Source organism: Solea senegalensis, linkage group LG19, assembly GCF_019176455.1.
Source record: "Solea senegalensis isolate Sse05_10M linkage group LG19, IFAPA_SoseM_1, whole genome shotgun sequence".
Classification (NCBI taxonomy): domain Eukaryota; kingdom Metazoa; phylum Chordata; class Actinopteri; order Pleuronectiformes; family Soleidae; genus Solea; species Solea senegalensis.
In genome coordinates, this window is record NC_058038.1 from 17,165,801 (window position 1) to 17,180,156 (window position 14,356).

The following is a 14,356-nucleotide window of genomic DNA, read 5'->3' on the forward strand; positions in this document are numbered from 1 at the left end:
GTTTTTTGTTATGCCGTCTTGCTTAGTAATACAATTCCCATCATCCATTGCTTGAGCTCGTGCTCGCGCTTCCGCATCTGCGCATTGCTGATCTGACGACACGTTGGGAAGGAAGCAGCATGGCGGACGACGACAGGGAGGAGAGCGAGAAGACGAACACATGTGAACTACTCGATGGCTCGAGTAGTGACAGTGATATCGGTGACGTTAATGGCGGTGAACCTGATGTAACAGTGAAGACCTTCAAAGACCTGGTGAGTTTGTCCCACACGAAGCAAACAAAAGGAGGAGTTTTAGCGTCTTGGCAGGCTGAGTTAGCTAAAGCGTTCCAAACATCATCTGTAAACATTGTCATTTTGTCCTAAAATATTACCTGGTGTGTGAAAGCGTATCGTTGACTGGCTGGACAACATTATGAGCCTCTTATGCATGTCTTTTCTTCAACAGGGAGTCACAGAGGTTCTCTGTGAGGCGTGTGATCAGCTGGGATGGAAGAGTCCAACAAAGATCCAGATAGAGGCAGTACCAGTCGCCCTGCAAGGTCAGACACTACAGTAACATCACTGTGTTATAAACGGTTCTGTTTGTGCAGCCCCTCCAATAGTCGAGCTTGAACAACTGCATTTAAATAACTGTAAATAACACTGTAAATATAGAAATGTCAATGGGCAGAAGGTACATGGCAGTAATACATTTCAGTGTGTTTTATTGGACACAGCAGTGGTCGTTCTCTGCATGTTTTACTTGAATTTGCTGTATGCAATGCATTTATTTCATACATTAAGCGTTACACTGAACAATTCTCACAAAGATTTGAGTGATATGGATCTTACGTAAAAATGTTGTTTTAATTATTGTTATCATAGGATTGTCTTATCTTTCTCAGAGGGCCCAGTGGATACACGGGGAGAACATGCAAACGTAACACAGAAAAGCCTGAACCGGGGCATGAACCAGCAACCTTCTTGCTGTTGCTAGTTAAATGCAGCACCGTGTGCCCCTTTTTGATATACTACAAAAAATATATGTATGTGACCTTTGTCTTTCTATGCCTCTTTATTGAACTGCAGGTCGGGATGTTATTGGCTTGGCAGAGACTGGTTCGGGAAAGACTGGTGCCTTTGCTCTGCCCATCCTCCAGTCACTGCTGGCCTCACCCCAGAGGCTTCATACCCTCGTCCTCACCCCCACCAGGGAGTTGGCATTTCAGATCTCTGAGCAGTTTGAGGCTTTGGGCTCCAGCATTGGTGTTAAATGTGGTATGTTTTGCTCTTTTGTCTTCAGTGATGCAGCACACTTGTTATGGTTATGTACCTAAATCCTGTCTTGTTTGTGTCACAGCTGTTGTAGTTGGTGGGATTGATATGATGTCCCAGTCTTTGGTGTTGGCCAAGAAACCACACATAGTTATTGGTAAGGTCAATTTTTTATATTTTTGCAGCTATTTAATTACTTAGGCTTATTAGGCTTAAACTATTAATGGATTACTTAATTATGGTGAACTATTTTGATAATCGATTTATTGGTTTATTGTTCTTAAATGTGAATATTTTCTGGTTTCTTTGCTCTATGTAACAAATCATTAAAATGGAATACTTTTAAACATACATACAAGACATTTGAGAACATCATCATTTCCAGGTTTAAAAAAACACTGATCAATTTTTTTCAACATTTTATGGACCAAAAAATTACTTGATGAATCGAGAAAACAATTGACAGATTAATCGATTATGAAACACCAGCACATTAGCTCAGGCTGTTACTACTGTATTTGCCCTGAATTGATGGTAAAGTAATAAATGGACCAACACTTACTTAATGTGCTCATGGGAAGGGTTAATTGCAAAGATCAGAAATTAGAGGGTGGCAATAGAAATTAGAAGAGTTAAATCTTTTATATTGCAAAATGCATCACTTCTATTATTAACCTATTATGTCAACTTCTAATTGTAGTATTGGCATACTGACATATGAGTGACGCATATGTGTTCGCAGCCACACCTGGTCGGTTGATAGACCACCTGGAGAACACCAAGGGCTTCACCCTACGAGCTCTGAAGTTCCTGGTCATGGACGAAGCAGACAGAATCCTCAACATGGACTTTGAGACTGAGGTGGGTGTTGAATAAAACGAACAAAAACACCTCATCAACATTACGGACTGTAGTCAACAAAGGGATTCCACTTCTACTGAAATTGTACCTGTACCTTCTGTCGTTTGGACGCTTGGGGAAAAGGTTGTGCTTGTTATCTCCAGTGCTCTCTACTCAGCAGCCTTATAGATGTAAATGAGTTATATGTAAGTTCACAACAACTGCAGGAAATTGAACTCTGTGTTGGTGGTTGTTCTGACTTTGCAAAGCCTGCAGTGCTCACACTATTTGTTCACATTTGTTCGAAGACATTGTAACCGCACAGTCGCCGTCTTTGACATGGTGTCATTTAGTGTGGAGATGACTTTGTTTTGGCAAATTTAAATCTCAAACTGGGGAAAAGGTTTTCCATCTTCATCGATATGGAAGTAATGTTAGGCAGAAGTTTGTCTTCCTTTCATTCATTTCAATCTCCCAAATTGTGGTATGAAAGTATACCACAGTTTCTTTTGCTCTAATAAAATCAAAAGACTATAAAACAGAAATAAAATGCTTAATGTCTTAATGTATATTTGTGTATTTCTAAAGAAGAAAAAAGAAGCGTTTTTGTTGAGTATTCTCTCTGTTTTTGCCAGGTGGATAAAATCTTGAAAGTGATTCCCAGAGAGAGACGCACCTATTTGTTTTCTGCCACCATGACCAAAAAGGTAGGTTGACACTTACTCTATGCTGCATGGCAACCATAAAATGTAATTATCAGGCTTTTCTCTGGCATTGACTGTGGTTTGTTTACAGGTCCAGAAACTACAGAGAGCTGCTCTGAAAGATCCAGTGAAATGTGCAGTATCCACAAAATACTCTACCGTTGACAAACTCCAGCAATACTACGTCTTCATACCATCCAAGTATAAGGTGTTGTGATGTCTTACTGCAGTGTTGTCGTCTATCCCGTGTTTGTCATAATCCTAACCTACACTGAACTTGTATGTAGTCTGGATTTCATGACACTGAAGTTGTTTGTTTTTTGTGGCTCTAGGACTGTTACCTGGTGTCCATCGTGAACGAGCTGGCTGGGAACTCGTTCATCATTTTCTGCAGCACATGTCACAGTGCCCAGCGGGTGGCGCTGTTGTTAAGGAACCTTGGAATCACTGCTATCCCTCTTCATGGCCAGATGAGTCAGGTAGAGCTGCACAGAGAGAAATAGACACACAAACACGCACATTTTTGTACAGTTTTTTTTTAGTAAGGACACTCACAGACATAATACACTAACACAGGCATGTCCAAAGTCCGGCCCATGGGCCAATCCTGGCCCTCTGTGAGTTATTTTAATTACTAAAACAAGCTCTTTGAGTTTTCAACTTCAAAAACATCAATTTTGGTCCATAAACAAAATAACAATTTGTCAATATTATCATTTTATGCTACATTTCTCATGATCTGTTATTGTCCTTCCATGTTTTGTTAAAGGTTTTCATTGCTGCATTAACAGTAAACATCAGCTTTGTACGCGTTTATCCTGTTTCAGCCAGCAGGTGGTGGTATTTCAGCCTCTAGATTTGTGTTGTGTTCATTTCTGTACAGCTAAATTAATTTTTATGTAATTATATTCTGGATAAGATAATAAAAATAATGCTGTATTCACCCTCTGTATTTCAGAATAAACGCCTGGGAGCACTAAACAAGTTCAAGTCCAAGTCTCGATCGGTGCTGCTGGCGACCGATGTGGCGTCCAGAGGGCTCGACATTCCTCATGTTGACTGCGTCATAAACTACGACATCCCCACTCACTCAAAGGTTCCATGGAGCTTGCAGTCACATTGCTGCTTTACTTGGCGATTGAGTTATTTTTATTGAATTGATTTTAATGGATCTTTTATCTGTCTCTCTCAGGATTACATCCATCGAGTTGGCCGAACAGCCAGAGCAGGCCGGTCTGGAAAATCCATCACCTTTGTTACTCAGTAAGAGTTTTTTAAAATGCTTATTATTATGAAATTGCTTATGTTTAAACTAATGTCTGCTCTCCTCACGCCTTTTCTAATGTATTACTATGTGTGCCGTGTGCCAGTGGATGAAAATGGGTTTTCTGTCCTTTTGTCTTAGGTATGATGTGGAGCTTTTCCAGCGAATCGAAACCCTTATTGGGAAGAAACTTCCTGCTTTCCCTACACAGGAAGAGGAAGTGATGATGCTGGTGGAGAGGGTGAGCGAGGCCCAGAGATATGCCAGGCTGGTAAGTCAGCTTTACCAATGTGATTATTTCTGAATCTTGTTTCAAAAACGGTTTATAATGTTATATAACCATACTTTTATGCAGTTACTTTGCATGTCAATGTATTGTTTGAATTGTTTTTGTCATCATTTTGTCACGCCGATGAACGCAGTCTATTCTCCTACAAAGATTGATGTGCCAAACTGAACTGTATCATGATGGAAACACGACTAAGAAGACATCAAGCTTTATATTAGAATAGACAGGATAGACTTCCATTGAATATTTACACTGATCGCAATGCCGTTTTACTCTGGTACTCAATGGAAAGGGTGCTGAAAATGGAATGATTGGGGCCAGTTATTTGGTACTATGCAAAAAATGCGTACATGACCATAGCAGACTGAATCGTTTCACTGCTTTAGAGCGAGTCCCGGCTTTCTTATCACTGGATGATGTTATGTAACATAAAGTCAAGTGATTGGGTTGATATTGGGTTTATTTGAGTCTGTGCTGTAAGTTTAACAGTAACAGTAATATTTGGATTGTATGTTGAATCTTTTAAGTCAATAAACACGAAGCTGAGGAAAGTAATAATATTTTCCTCCTCAGGAAATGAGGGAGCAAGGCGAGAAAAGGAAAAGGCCCAGAGGAGGAGGAGATGAAGATGATACAGAACAGGCAAGTGGAGTGAGGAACAAAGTGAGAGGAGGAGGAGGAGGAGGAGGAGGAGGAGTTGGTGGCGCTGGCCGCGGTGGTGGTGGAGGTGGTGGAGGAGGGAAGAAGAGCAGAGGTGCCTGGAGGGGAGGGCGTTGAAGCCTCCCACATCAACAGACTGTACATAACCGCAACATAAATGCCATCCCTGTTTTTGGTCTAAAACTAGATTATGACAACAGCATGTTTTTCCAGCATTTAGTATGAAAGCAAATGTCTATTTAATTACAGAAACATGCCTTTTCTCTCCTCCTTTGGATTTTTTCTCTCTCCCCCATTTGTAATAAAATACCACTGTAAAACCAAATGCTTGTTTGTGGTGGAGTGATGTATGATTGTGTTGAGCTGCTGTGTCACTTTCAGACACAAGAGGGCAGTGTTTCAGTTTACATCATTCATAATTCAAACCACCAAGGATTCAACAATACTTTTGATGTAACACATGGCTAAAGAAATGACATCGAGGTTAAAATATTTGTCCTGATTACTAAAGAATAATCCTGATTTCAGTACTGATCAAAAACAAATTTAACTACCAATGTGGCATAAACTGAAGTTTAACTTGCACAATGATATTAATATGTAAATTACCCAGTGGGACAACATATGTGAATTGCTTTTTTAATTTCTTTCCTCAGAACAAATATGTTTCTTTCACTGGTAAACAGTGCAGAAAAGCAACGGTTGAACTATGCATAGTTTTCCATGAATCTCATTGGTTTGGAGGAAATTTTGGGGGGATGGTTTGTTCCAGCCAATCACGGAGAGGGTGAGAGAAAGACCGCAAAGTGACAGACCAATTGTGTCCGTCCTGCTCTCAGTGCAGGGGGGGGGGGTGCTGTGCATAGATATTAGGTAGATATCCGAGTTTTATTTTTCAGTCAAAATACATATCTCACTGTGTCCACGCAGGAGTCTGAAGCCACGGTTCTCCTCAGGTGAAGCATACCAGTGTGGAGTTATTGATTATTGATCTGCGTGGTTACTTTCTGTGTCAGCTCAGCGCACCGGAGGAAGGCGGGAGCAGCAGCAGCAGCAGCAGTAGCAGCAGTAGCGGTCAAGTCTGCTCGGTTAGGAGGGGCAGCACTGAGCACTGAGCACTGACTGAGGTGGTACATTCCAGAGCCCCACATACATGCCTGCGTTTCAACTGTGAGTCGCAGCCAGTCGCACACAGGTTCGCGTCACGGCTGGACCGAACAACCAAGGGAACGGGGTTTGACTGCTGCTGCTGCTGCTGCTTCTGCTGCTCATTCGCTCTCTGCACCTGGTAAGTTTAGCCTGTGGAGGGTGTCCGCCGCGGGGCCGTGGGCTGACTGTGACTGTGACTGACTCACTCACTGACGGACGGACGGAGAGCGCGGTAAGTGAGCGGTGGTGCAGCCTCCGGGAGGATGGAGGATGGAGACCGCGTCTGGGAGCTTAAGTTAGGCTGTAGTCGTTTTTTTGTGGAGTGACTTCACATTTAACAGGAAAGCTGCCTGTTGGCTCTTCCTGTGGTGTTCTACTTTACCTTTACTTTACCTATGTTCAGTTTGTGAAGCTATACTGTAACGTAATGATCAACAGTTACGTGGTAGCTAACTTACTTTAGCTTTAACTGTTGTTGGTAGAAGGAGAAGGTTAAAAATGCCATGAAACACTATAGAAGAAGTAAAAATAGCGACGATATTATTGTGGAAAAAACACTTTTCTGTGTCTGAAGTTAAATATCAATAACATGAACATGTCTTGTCTATATTGCCAGCATATTTTAAATGATGTGTTAGTTAAGAAGCCTCAATGTAAAAAAAAACAGCCTGTTACAGTGAAACGTATTAGACTACTGTCCAAATAAGAAGCACTCGCAGTAAGTTGATTGTGGTGAATTGTAATTACCAAGTGAATGGAGGAAATGTATTAATATCGATCTTGATTTCTATTACTTCAAGAAACGTGTCTCCGAGTGTCTCTGAGTCTGGAATTAGGACACATACGGCTTCTGTGTCTGTCTGTCCGCCTGTTTCCGGGTCGCTCTGATGTCATGGCAACAGTCAGTGTCGCCTTGATATGTCACTGTGCCATGTACGTGATGCTGAGTCAGTTGAAGCCCAAGATGCCTGATCTTTGATCCTGTCTCTTTGAGTTGCTTGACAGATGTCAAAGCCATCAAAGGCAAAAAATACTTTGATGACTTTGAACTGGAAAAGTTTTCTTTGATATAAAGACATCAGACCCGTCTGTTTGTGGACAGTCATAGCTGTACTTTTGGATTTGTAATTTCATGTTATGGTACATTCCACATACTAACTAAGTTAAGAGTACTTGGAGTACCTTTCTTGCTAATGATCTTGTTCATTTTTAACTATGTTATCAATTTAGTATAAACTTAATTTATGCAGGTTGTAAATGTGGAGCATGGACCATGTGTTGCAGATTTATTAATGGACTATGAAGTTACAAGAAAAACTGGGGCATTTAGATATGAGCCATTCAGGTTGTTTAAGCTCCCGAAAGAGCAGTGACGCCTTTGTATGCAGTTATCCGGTTCATGGAGAAGTCATGCAGGCTGCAACACTAGACTTATAACCCTGCTTTGAAATGTGGTGTTCAGTGGGAGCCTGTATCTAAGTTCCTGCAACCTTCTGTGTTCTAGGTGGCCATATTGCTCTGGTAAACCCCAGGAAAGATGTCTCATCGGAGTGGGCAAGAGGACCCAGAGCGCTACCTGTTTGTGGACCGGGCTGTGGTTTACAACCCGGCCACACAGGCTGACTGGACAGCCAAGAAGCTTGTGTGGGTTCCTTCAGAGCGCCATGGATTTGAGGCGGCCGGCATCCGAGAGGAGCGCGGCGAGGAGGTGCTGGTGGAGCTGGCCGAGAACGGCAAGAAAGTGGTCATCAACAAGGACGACATCCAGAAGATGAACCCCCCCAAGTTCAGCAAGGTGGAAGACATGGCCGAGCTCACTTGTCTGAATGAGGCGTCTGTGCTGCACAACCTGAAGGACCGCTACTACTCGGGGCTCATATATGTGAGTGGATTAGACTTGGACTCCCTCAGGGAGTGTGTTTTTGTAGCCATTTATGCTTTCCACACTGTATGCAATGTTGTGTGAATGATTAACCTTTAAACTCTCAGATCGCCTCCTTCTTACAGCTATAGTTTGAGTTTTACCCCAGGATGACAAACATAATTACAGAATGATTGGGAGGATTTTTGCCTGGATACATGTATGGCTTAACTTTTGGCTGTCTGCCTTTTGCACCCTTACATAAGAGTGAGATCTGATATTTATCGTTGAGGGCATTGAACTCTTTCTTCCATGTGAAGCCTGACCACACACACATGTTTGCACACAATATGAGTGACAGATGTCTCTAAACCTTTTAACCATTGACAGACGTTTCCCCTCCACTGGATCACCTCTCAAAAGTGCCTCTGTGTTACAGATCGTATCCTCCCCCATAGGTTCAGTCTCACCTCTGCCGAAGACTGGCCTCTTCCATAAACACGGCTGGTTTCAGTTTGTTTGTTCTGCTCTGTGCTCCTGCTGTTGGGCCTTGTTTGATCACAGATGGCTTGACCTCTCTCTTTCGTCTGCGTAAAACTAAACACATTTGGCCCAAGATGAGGGCTAGCAGTGAATTGTTTTGCCTCTTTTAGCCTTACATTTAGATGTAGAGGATTTACAGCCAATCGTTGTTCATTCAGCCAATTATTATTATACATGACATAACAGTTGACGTCTACTTGAATTGTTGATACACACACCGTATTAGACAAATGGAAAGATGCTATTTATACACCAAATCTGAATTTTGAAATCACTGTTGCTCGTTCATGATCATAACACGCGTCTATGGTATCTCTGTAAAGCCACTTTCTCTGTGATCCCATTTCACTACAGACAGAGCTGCTCTGTGATGTTCTAGTTGTGATTTTGACCCATTTGGTGACACGTTTTCCAGGAATAGAATATGGGTTGTTGTCACCAGAGATTGAGAATCAGGGACTGAAGAATTATTGCATTTATTTACCCATGTTGGAGGAAATCCCCCCTTTTGTTTATTAGGAAATCTCCTGTAAATATGCGTCAAGTGTATGATTGTTATCTGTCACTGTCAGGAAAATGTCCCCTAAGCTGTCTTGAATTTGACTTTGCATCTACCAAATCTCGCATCTTCCTTCTCTCATACATTAGTGTCATGTTTTCTACTCTCTTGTAGCTTCATAGAATTGCTTTGGTGCCTGTTAATTTGTCTCTTGCCTAAAAGCAATTGAAAACATGTGTGTGACTGTGTTGGTTTTCTGTCAAGAAGAGAATTGTCCAGTCCTGTTGAGCTTGTGCTTCAATGAAGAAATCCCCTACGTTCCAGACTTTTTCCAATGTGTTTTATTAGCCCCCCAAAGCTCAGCTACGTGTACTGCAGACATAGTATAATGTCTCCCCCAGGCTATGTTCTTAGATGAGGTGGTTGGGAATACGTCCATGTCTGAATCACAGTGTGGATCTACATAGTCTGCTAAAAGTAGCCACATTTTTTTCTTTGGGTAAACATTTATGGGGTGATGCATACATTTCCCAGTGCATAGCTCACTTCACTTATAGTACAGTCAAATAGATGAGGCTCCCCTTCTCTTTGTCCCCTTGTAAATGTAACAGATGGTCATGGTCATGGCCTTCACATTGAATTTATAAAGTAAGACTCAGCACCTGCCAAATATGTCATTGCTACTGATCAGTGTTCCCATTAACACCCAAAAACAGCAGCTAGTTCCTGGTAATGTTTGAAAACGTGTGATGCACGATGTTATTGGCACGATATCGGTATCGGCAGATATTGGCTGTCGATACAACAGTAGGCTAAGTAGGCTGCTACCTCCTTGACTTCTATGCTGGGGCCCGCTACTGTACAACTAGTGTTTTTTTACAATAGACAAAACATTCTGTGGTATCGGTTATCAGCCCAAGCACTCTCGATATATCGGCAAAAAGTCCAATATCGTGCATCTCTTCATGTGACCATGGCGTCTACCTTTTATGTTAATTCTGTGGGTTGTAGTCACACTCCATAGCTTGGCAGCACCTGACGTCTTTAGATCACCGCTGTGTTTTTAGTCCTCTGATCTGTGTGGGACTGGCCCGTCCCACACATGCTCCTACTATGACGCTTTGCTTGTGTAATGCTTCCATCCATGTTGCAGTCAGTCAGTCAGGTTGTTGTAGCAGCTTTCTCTCTGTGAGGTGGTGAGTCACAGGCTAACTCCGTGCTAGCGCTATGCTCCTCCATGCTAGTGGGGCTACAAGCAGGCCTTTGTGTCATGAGATAAGCCTCAGCTGTCAGAAAGCCTCAGCATTCTTCCATGGCAAAAAAGATCGTCCGTCTGTCTGTCTCCTGCCGCCCACTTCAGCTCGGCTGCAGCTGAATGTCCGGCCTATCTTCACCAACTCTTTCTCACGCTCACAGACATGACATGATCTTACGTCTTTCTTTATATCATTCTCGCATTTTTCCATTTTCAGCCCTGTATTTCTGTGAAGATGTTAGACACATGTGTATCACTCTGCTCAAAACTTGTTCTAGTTTCTAATGCTGAATCTGCTGTAGGCAAAGGGATGAAGCAGCATATATGAAAACAAAAATGCACAGTCATGCTCATTCTCCTATCTCTGTACAGAATTAAACGAGGAGTTCACGTCTGAGGCTAAGTTACACGTTCACTCTCTTTTTATAGGACATTTGATGTAATTCTTTAGCATCATGTTTGCTAAAAGACTGAACTACTAAAAGACTGCAGTGTGAATTTTCTGCCAATGGCAACTCTGCTCTAAAATCCCCTATGCAAAAATCCCCAAATAATTAAAGCTGGAGAGAAGCAGAGAGTGTCCTACTGTGGCCAGTGTGATTTGATACTTTGCACCTAAGTGTGTTGGACATATTAAAGTTTTCTCTGGCTATGTTTTTGAAATCACTAAACTGGAACCTCGCAGGGGAATGGTCAAGGTCTCCAGTTCTCCTCACAGATCATTTGCAGTCAGGCAGCCTCTGCACCCAGAATGTCTTCTTCAGCCTCTGCAGTGGAGAACAGTGCTGTATGTCCACCCAGGCACACTGACTGACTGGTCAGAGGCAGATGGGCTCGGCTGTTGTGTCTGCTGTTGCCTGTGTGTTGCTCAGCTGTTACTAGGCCACACTATCCCTTCCCCTGGATCTGATTTCACAGTTGAAATATCACCTTCTCTTTCGTGGACAAGGCTAGGCCTGGCAGTTTGGCAGGTGTTGTTGAGGTAGTCATATGCTGTGCTAACAGAGCAACAGTGGTCACATGTTCTTTATTATACTATATCTTTGATCCTGTGGCTTTTTTTCCATAACACTTTCTAGATTGGAAGCAGGAGCAGTAACAGACATTATAGCTATTACTTACTGTCTTTTTTTTTTATTTGGAGGAGTGTATATTTTAGAATAAGATGGATTAATTAGGAGCCTCTAAGATGCGATCACAAGTGGACAGTGCTATAATATTGGTTATCACAATTATATTATCTGGTGATATAGAGGATACTGCATATTAAGTGCACAAGTAACCAAACAAAACATATAGAAACATGACGGAGCGCTAACTGCAACAGTCCAGGTATCTCTCTCCAGCATTGCCAGCTGCTTCTGTGCTGTATGTCATAAAGAGGAGACCCCTCCTTATTTATAGCAGCTCCAGTTTTCAGATAACGGGAAATTAACATTTCATAAGCCTTGAAAAGGAGAGTGGGCAGTTAGAATTTCAGTACATCCTCTGTGCCTCGCCTTCTCAGTCTGAGCTCCATGGGAGCAGTTTTCAGGAAGGTTGCTGATAAAACGATACAGGGTTCGATAGACCACTGCTTTTCAACTGCATTGGACCTCTGGGAGTGCTGTCAGCCTGATCTTTGCCACACTCTTCATTTCTTTCTGCCTTGCTCGCCCTACCCACTCTTTTCTTCCCAGTTCACATTTCTGTTTCAGCAGTATAGAGCATTGGTTGCATAGTTTTCAATGAGAGCCCCAATTGAGCGCTGTCTACTCTCTGGGGCCCCTTTGTCATGCCTTAAATGTAGTTTTCATCATCATAGCAGCAGATATCCTGATGCTATGATGGATCAAGATCACATTTTGACAGCTTTTAAGAAATATTATACATATGTATATATAATATACTTAGGTCTGATACCCACCATCTGGAGGGTCAGCAATGAATAACGACCGACTGTGCTGCTTGCTCAGATTGGCATGCAAAGGTGAAAAAGGTTGCACTCGCACACATGGCATTGAGTACAGCCAACAAGCAACCAGCATGATTATTTTGCATCTGCGACAAAGGGCCCCACGGTTGGTGTAGTGGTTAGCACTCTTGCCTTTGTGGCAAGAAGACCTGATGATGATCTGTATGTTCTCCTTATGTGTGTTTTCTCTGGGTTCTCTGGTTTCCTCCCGTGGTCCAAAAACATGCAAAGTTGGGGATTAGTATGGTTGTTTGTTTCTATGTGACCCTGTGATGGACTGGCGACCTGTCCAGGGTGTACCCTGCCTTTTGCCCCATGTCAGCTAGGATTGGCACCAGCTCACCTGCGACCTTCATGTGGAGGATAAAACCATTGAAGATGGATGGATAGAGAAAGGAAATTTCTTTCCTACCCAGTATTCAGTGTTAGTCTGTATTCAATGAGTCAATGAGAAAGAGAAAAAAAAATCTGGAACACCTATTAGGTAATGCTTGACTGAATGATTGACTTGTTATAGCACAGCAACACTGTCTGGGAAGAAGATGGAAATTGCCCTGCTGTTGTTAGCCGTTTACTTGTGAAGGAACATAGAAGTTGTTGTTATTTGCATGTTTTATCATTTCCGTGTGTCTTCTTGTCCATTTGGCTGAAGCTAAACAGCCAATCTCAGTGATGGCCTTGCTGAAATGGCTGTTAATGGTGCTGCACACACTGCCCCAACTAGGGAGGTCATTAGCTACCCACCGTCCAACCATTGTGGCAGTTTGTCTGGGTCTGACACTGACCTTGAAACCAGCATCGAGCCCACTGGTTCTGACCCTTGGGCTCTTCACTCAAATATGCTGAACATCTTCATGAAAAGAGTATCTGTGTGTGCTCTGGGACTAATTCTTGGTCGTTTTCCCCTTTTTCACCCATGCATGCATTGTTGTGAAGCGTCATCTGCAGCAGGTGCTGTATGTATAGAATGCTAGTGTGATAGGCAGGGTGGACATTTGTGCCTCTAGACGTAGCCCAGCATGCCATGAAAGTCATACTACTGGTAGGCAGCTCTTTTTCTATGTCATCTATAGAAGGAATGCATAGCCCCTATAGCATCTGCAGAATGAAAGAGAGCCAGTGCCCCACCAGGGCCTCACTCATTCCTAGCCGCCTTGCTGCCTGGTCCATTCAGCCTACAGCATAGCTGAGAAGTGTTCATACCACACACACTCTCCGGGGAGAGATCTTTGGGCTAATTACACAACCAGATGCAACACACCACAAGCTAGTAGTGCAAGGATTTTGCAGTGACGTCAATATTCTCACACTCTTTCTTCTAATTTTTAGCTATTTTAGATTCTATTCATTCATTAGGATGACTCTTTGGGCCTTTTGTTTTGTTTTGCACGAGAGAAAATAGACTGTTTAGTGTTTCTTTGCAGTCTCCACCCCTCTATCAGTCTTGCCTAAGTTTATCACTGTATTGCGTGCCTGCTCTCATGACGTAAGCTCCTAGAAAAATGAGTAATGGCCAAGTGATACAATGCAGACCAGGTGATGCTCAAAAGCCAGATACTTGCATGTTCCTGTTTGATGTGAGAACACTGATATATTGCTGTTGTAATTTTCATATTTACTTCAAAGTTATGTTGCCTGTTTTAAGCCAGATGTGGTTTTATATAATGAAATATGGTTATTTAGATTTTGATCTGCAGCTTCTTTTTTTTTTCCCCCCCTCACAGTATCTTTAATTCTGTCTTTAATTACAGACATACTCGGGCCTCTTCTGTGTGGTCATCAACCCCTACAAGAACCTCCCCATCTATTCAGAGAACATCATTGAGATGTACAGAGGGAAGAAGAGGCACGAGATGCCTCCACACATCTATGCCATCTCTGAGTCAGCATACCGCTGCATGCTTCAAGGTATGACACAGCCTTGTTTTTTCAAAATGTCCCCTTTTATTTTGCTTCATTTCAGAAAGGTTGATGGAAGTGTCAGGGCTTGAATTCACTTTTGTCCGTTTAATGTGAGAGTTGCTATGTAAGGGTTACTAAGTCAGTATCATCAACTTTTCCTTTACAAAAGAAAAACATGTG

The 14,356-nt window shown here is 42.5% G+C and overlaps 2 protein-coding genes across 2 annotated transcripts in view; both read left to right on the plus strand.

Annotated features, from left to right (window-relative positions):
* Positions 1-85: 85 nt before the first annotated feature.
* On the plus strand, positions 86-5,338 carry ddx47 (DEAD (Asp-Glu-Ala-Asp) box polypeptide 47). The gene is made up of 12 exons (XM_044050121.1): positions 86-254; positions 448-541; positions 1,071-1,259; positions 1,342-1,413; positions 1,999-2,117; positions 2,732-2,803; positions 2,892-3,008; positions 3,133-3,279; positions 3,759-3,896; positions 3,993-4,063; positions 4,206-4,335; positions 4,927-5,338. The coding sequence occupies exons 1-12, from the start codon at positions 120-122 to the stop codon at positions 5,128-5,130; spliced, it is 1,488 nt and encodes a 495-aa protein (XP_043906056.1). The 5' UTR covers positions 86-119; the 3' UTR covers positions 5,131-5,338.
* A 549-nt stretch (positions 5,339-5,887) lies between these two features.
* LOC122785292 (myosin-10-like) overlaps positions 5,888-14,356 on the plus strand; it is a 47,522-nt gene continuing 39,053 nt past the window's right edge. Inside the window, exons 1-3 of the mRNA XM_044051026.1 lie at positions 5,888-5,969; positions 7,667-8,044; positions 14,026-14,182. Coding sequence (XP_043906961.1) covers positions 7,700-8,044; positions 14,026-14,182 — 502 coding nt within the window. The 5' untranslated portion in view covers positions 5,888-5,969; positions 7,667-7,699. The remainder of the gene's footprint in view (positions 5,970-7,666; positions 8,045-14,025; positions 14,183-14,356) is intronic.

What these genes read in the sequence shown, in the direction of transcription:
- ddx47 (XM_044050121.1), top strand. Translation starts at nt 120, where the DNA reads ATGGCGGACGACGACAGGGAGGAGAGCGAGAAGACGAACACATGTGAA. An exon ending in TCATACCATCCAAGTATAAG is followed by an intron (nt 3,009 to 3,132) that starts GTGTTGTGATGT and finishes TTGTGGCTCTAG; the next exon opens with GACTGTTACCTGGTGTCCAT. An exon ending in ACATCCCCACTCACTCAAAG is followed by an intron (nt 3,897 to 3,992) that starts GTTCCATGGAGC and finishes TGTCTCTCTCAG; the next exon opens with GATTACATCCATCGAGTTGG.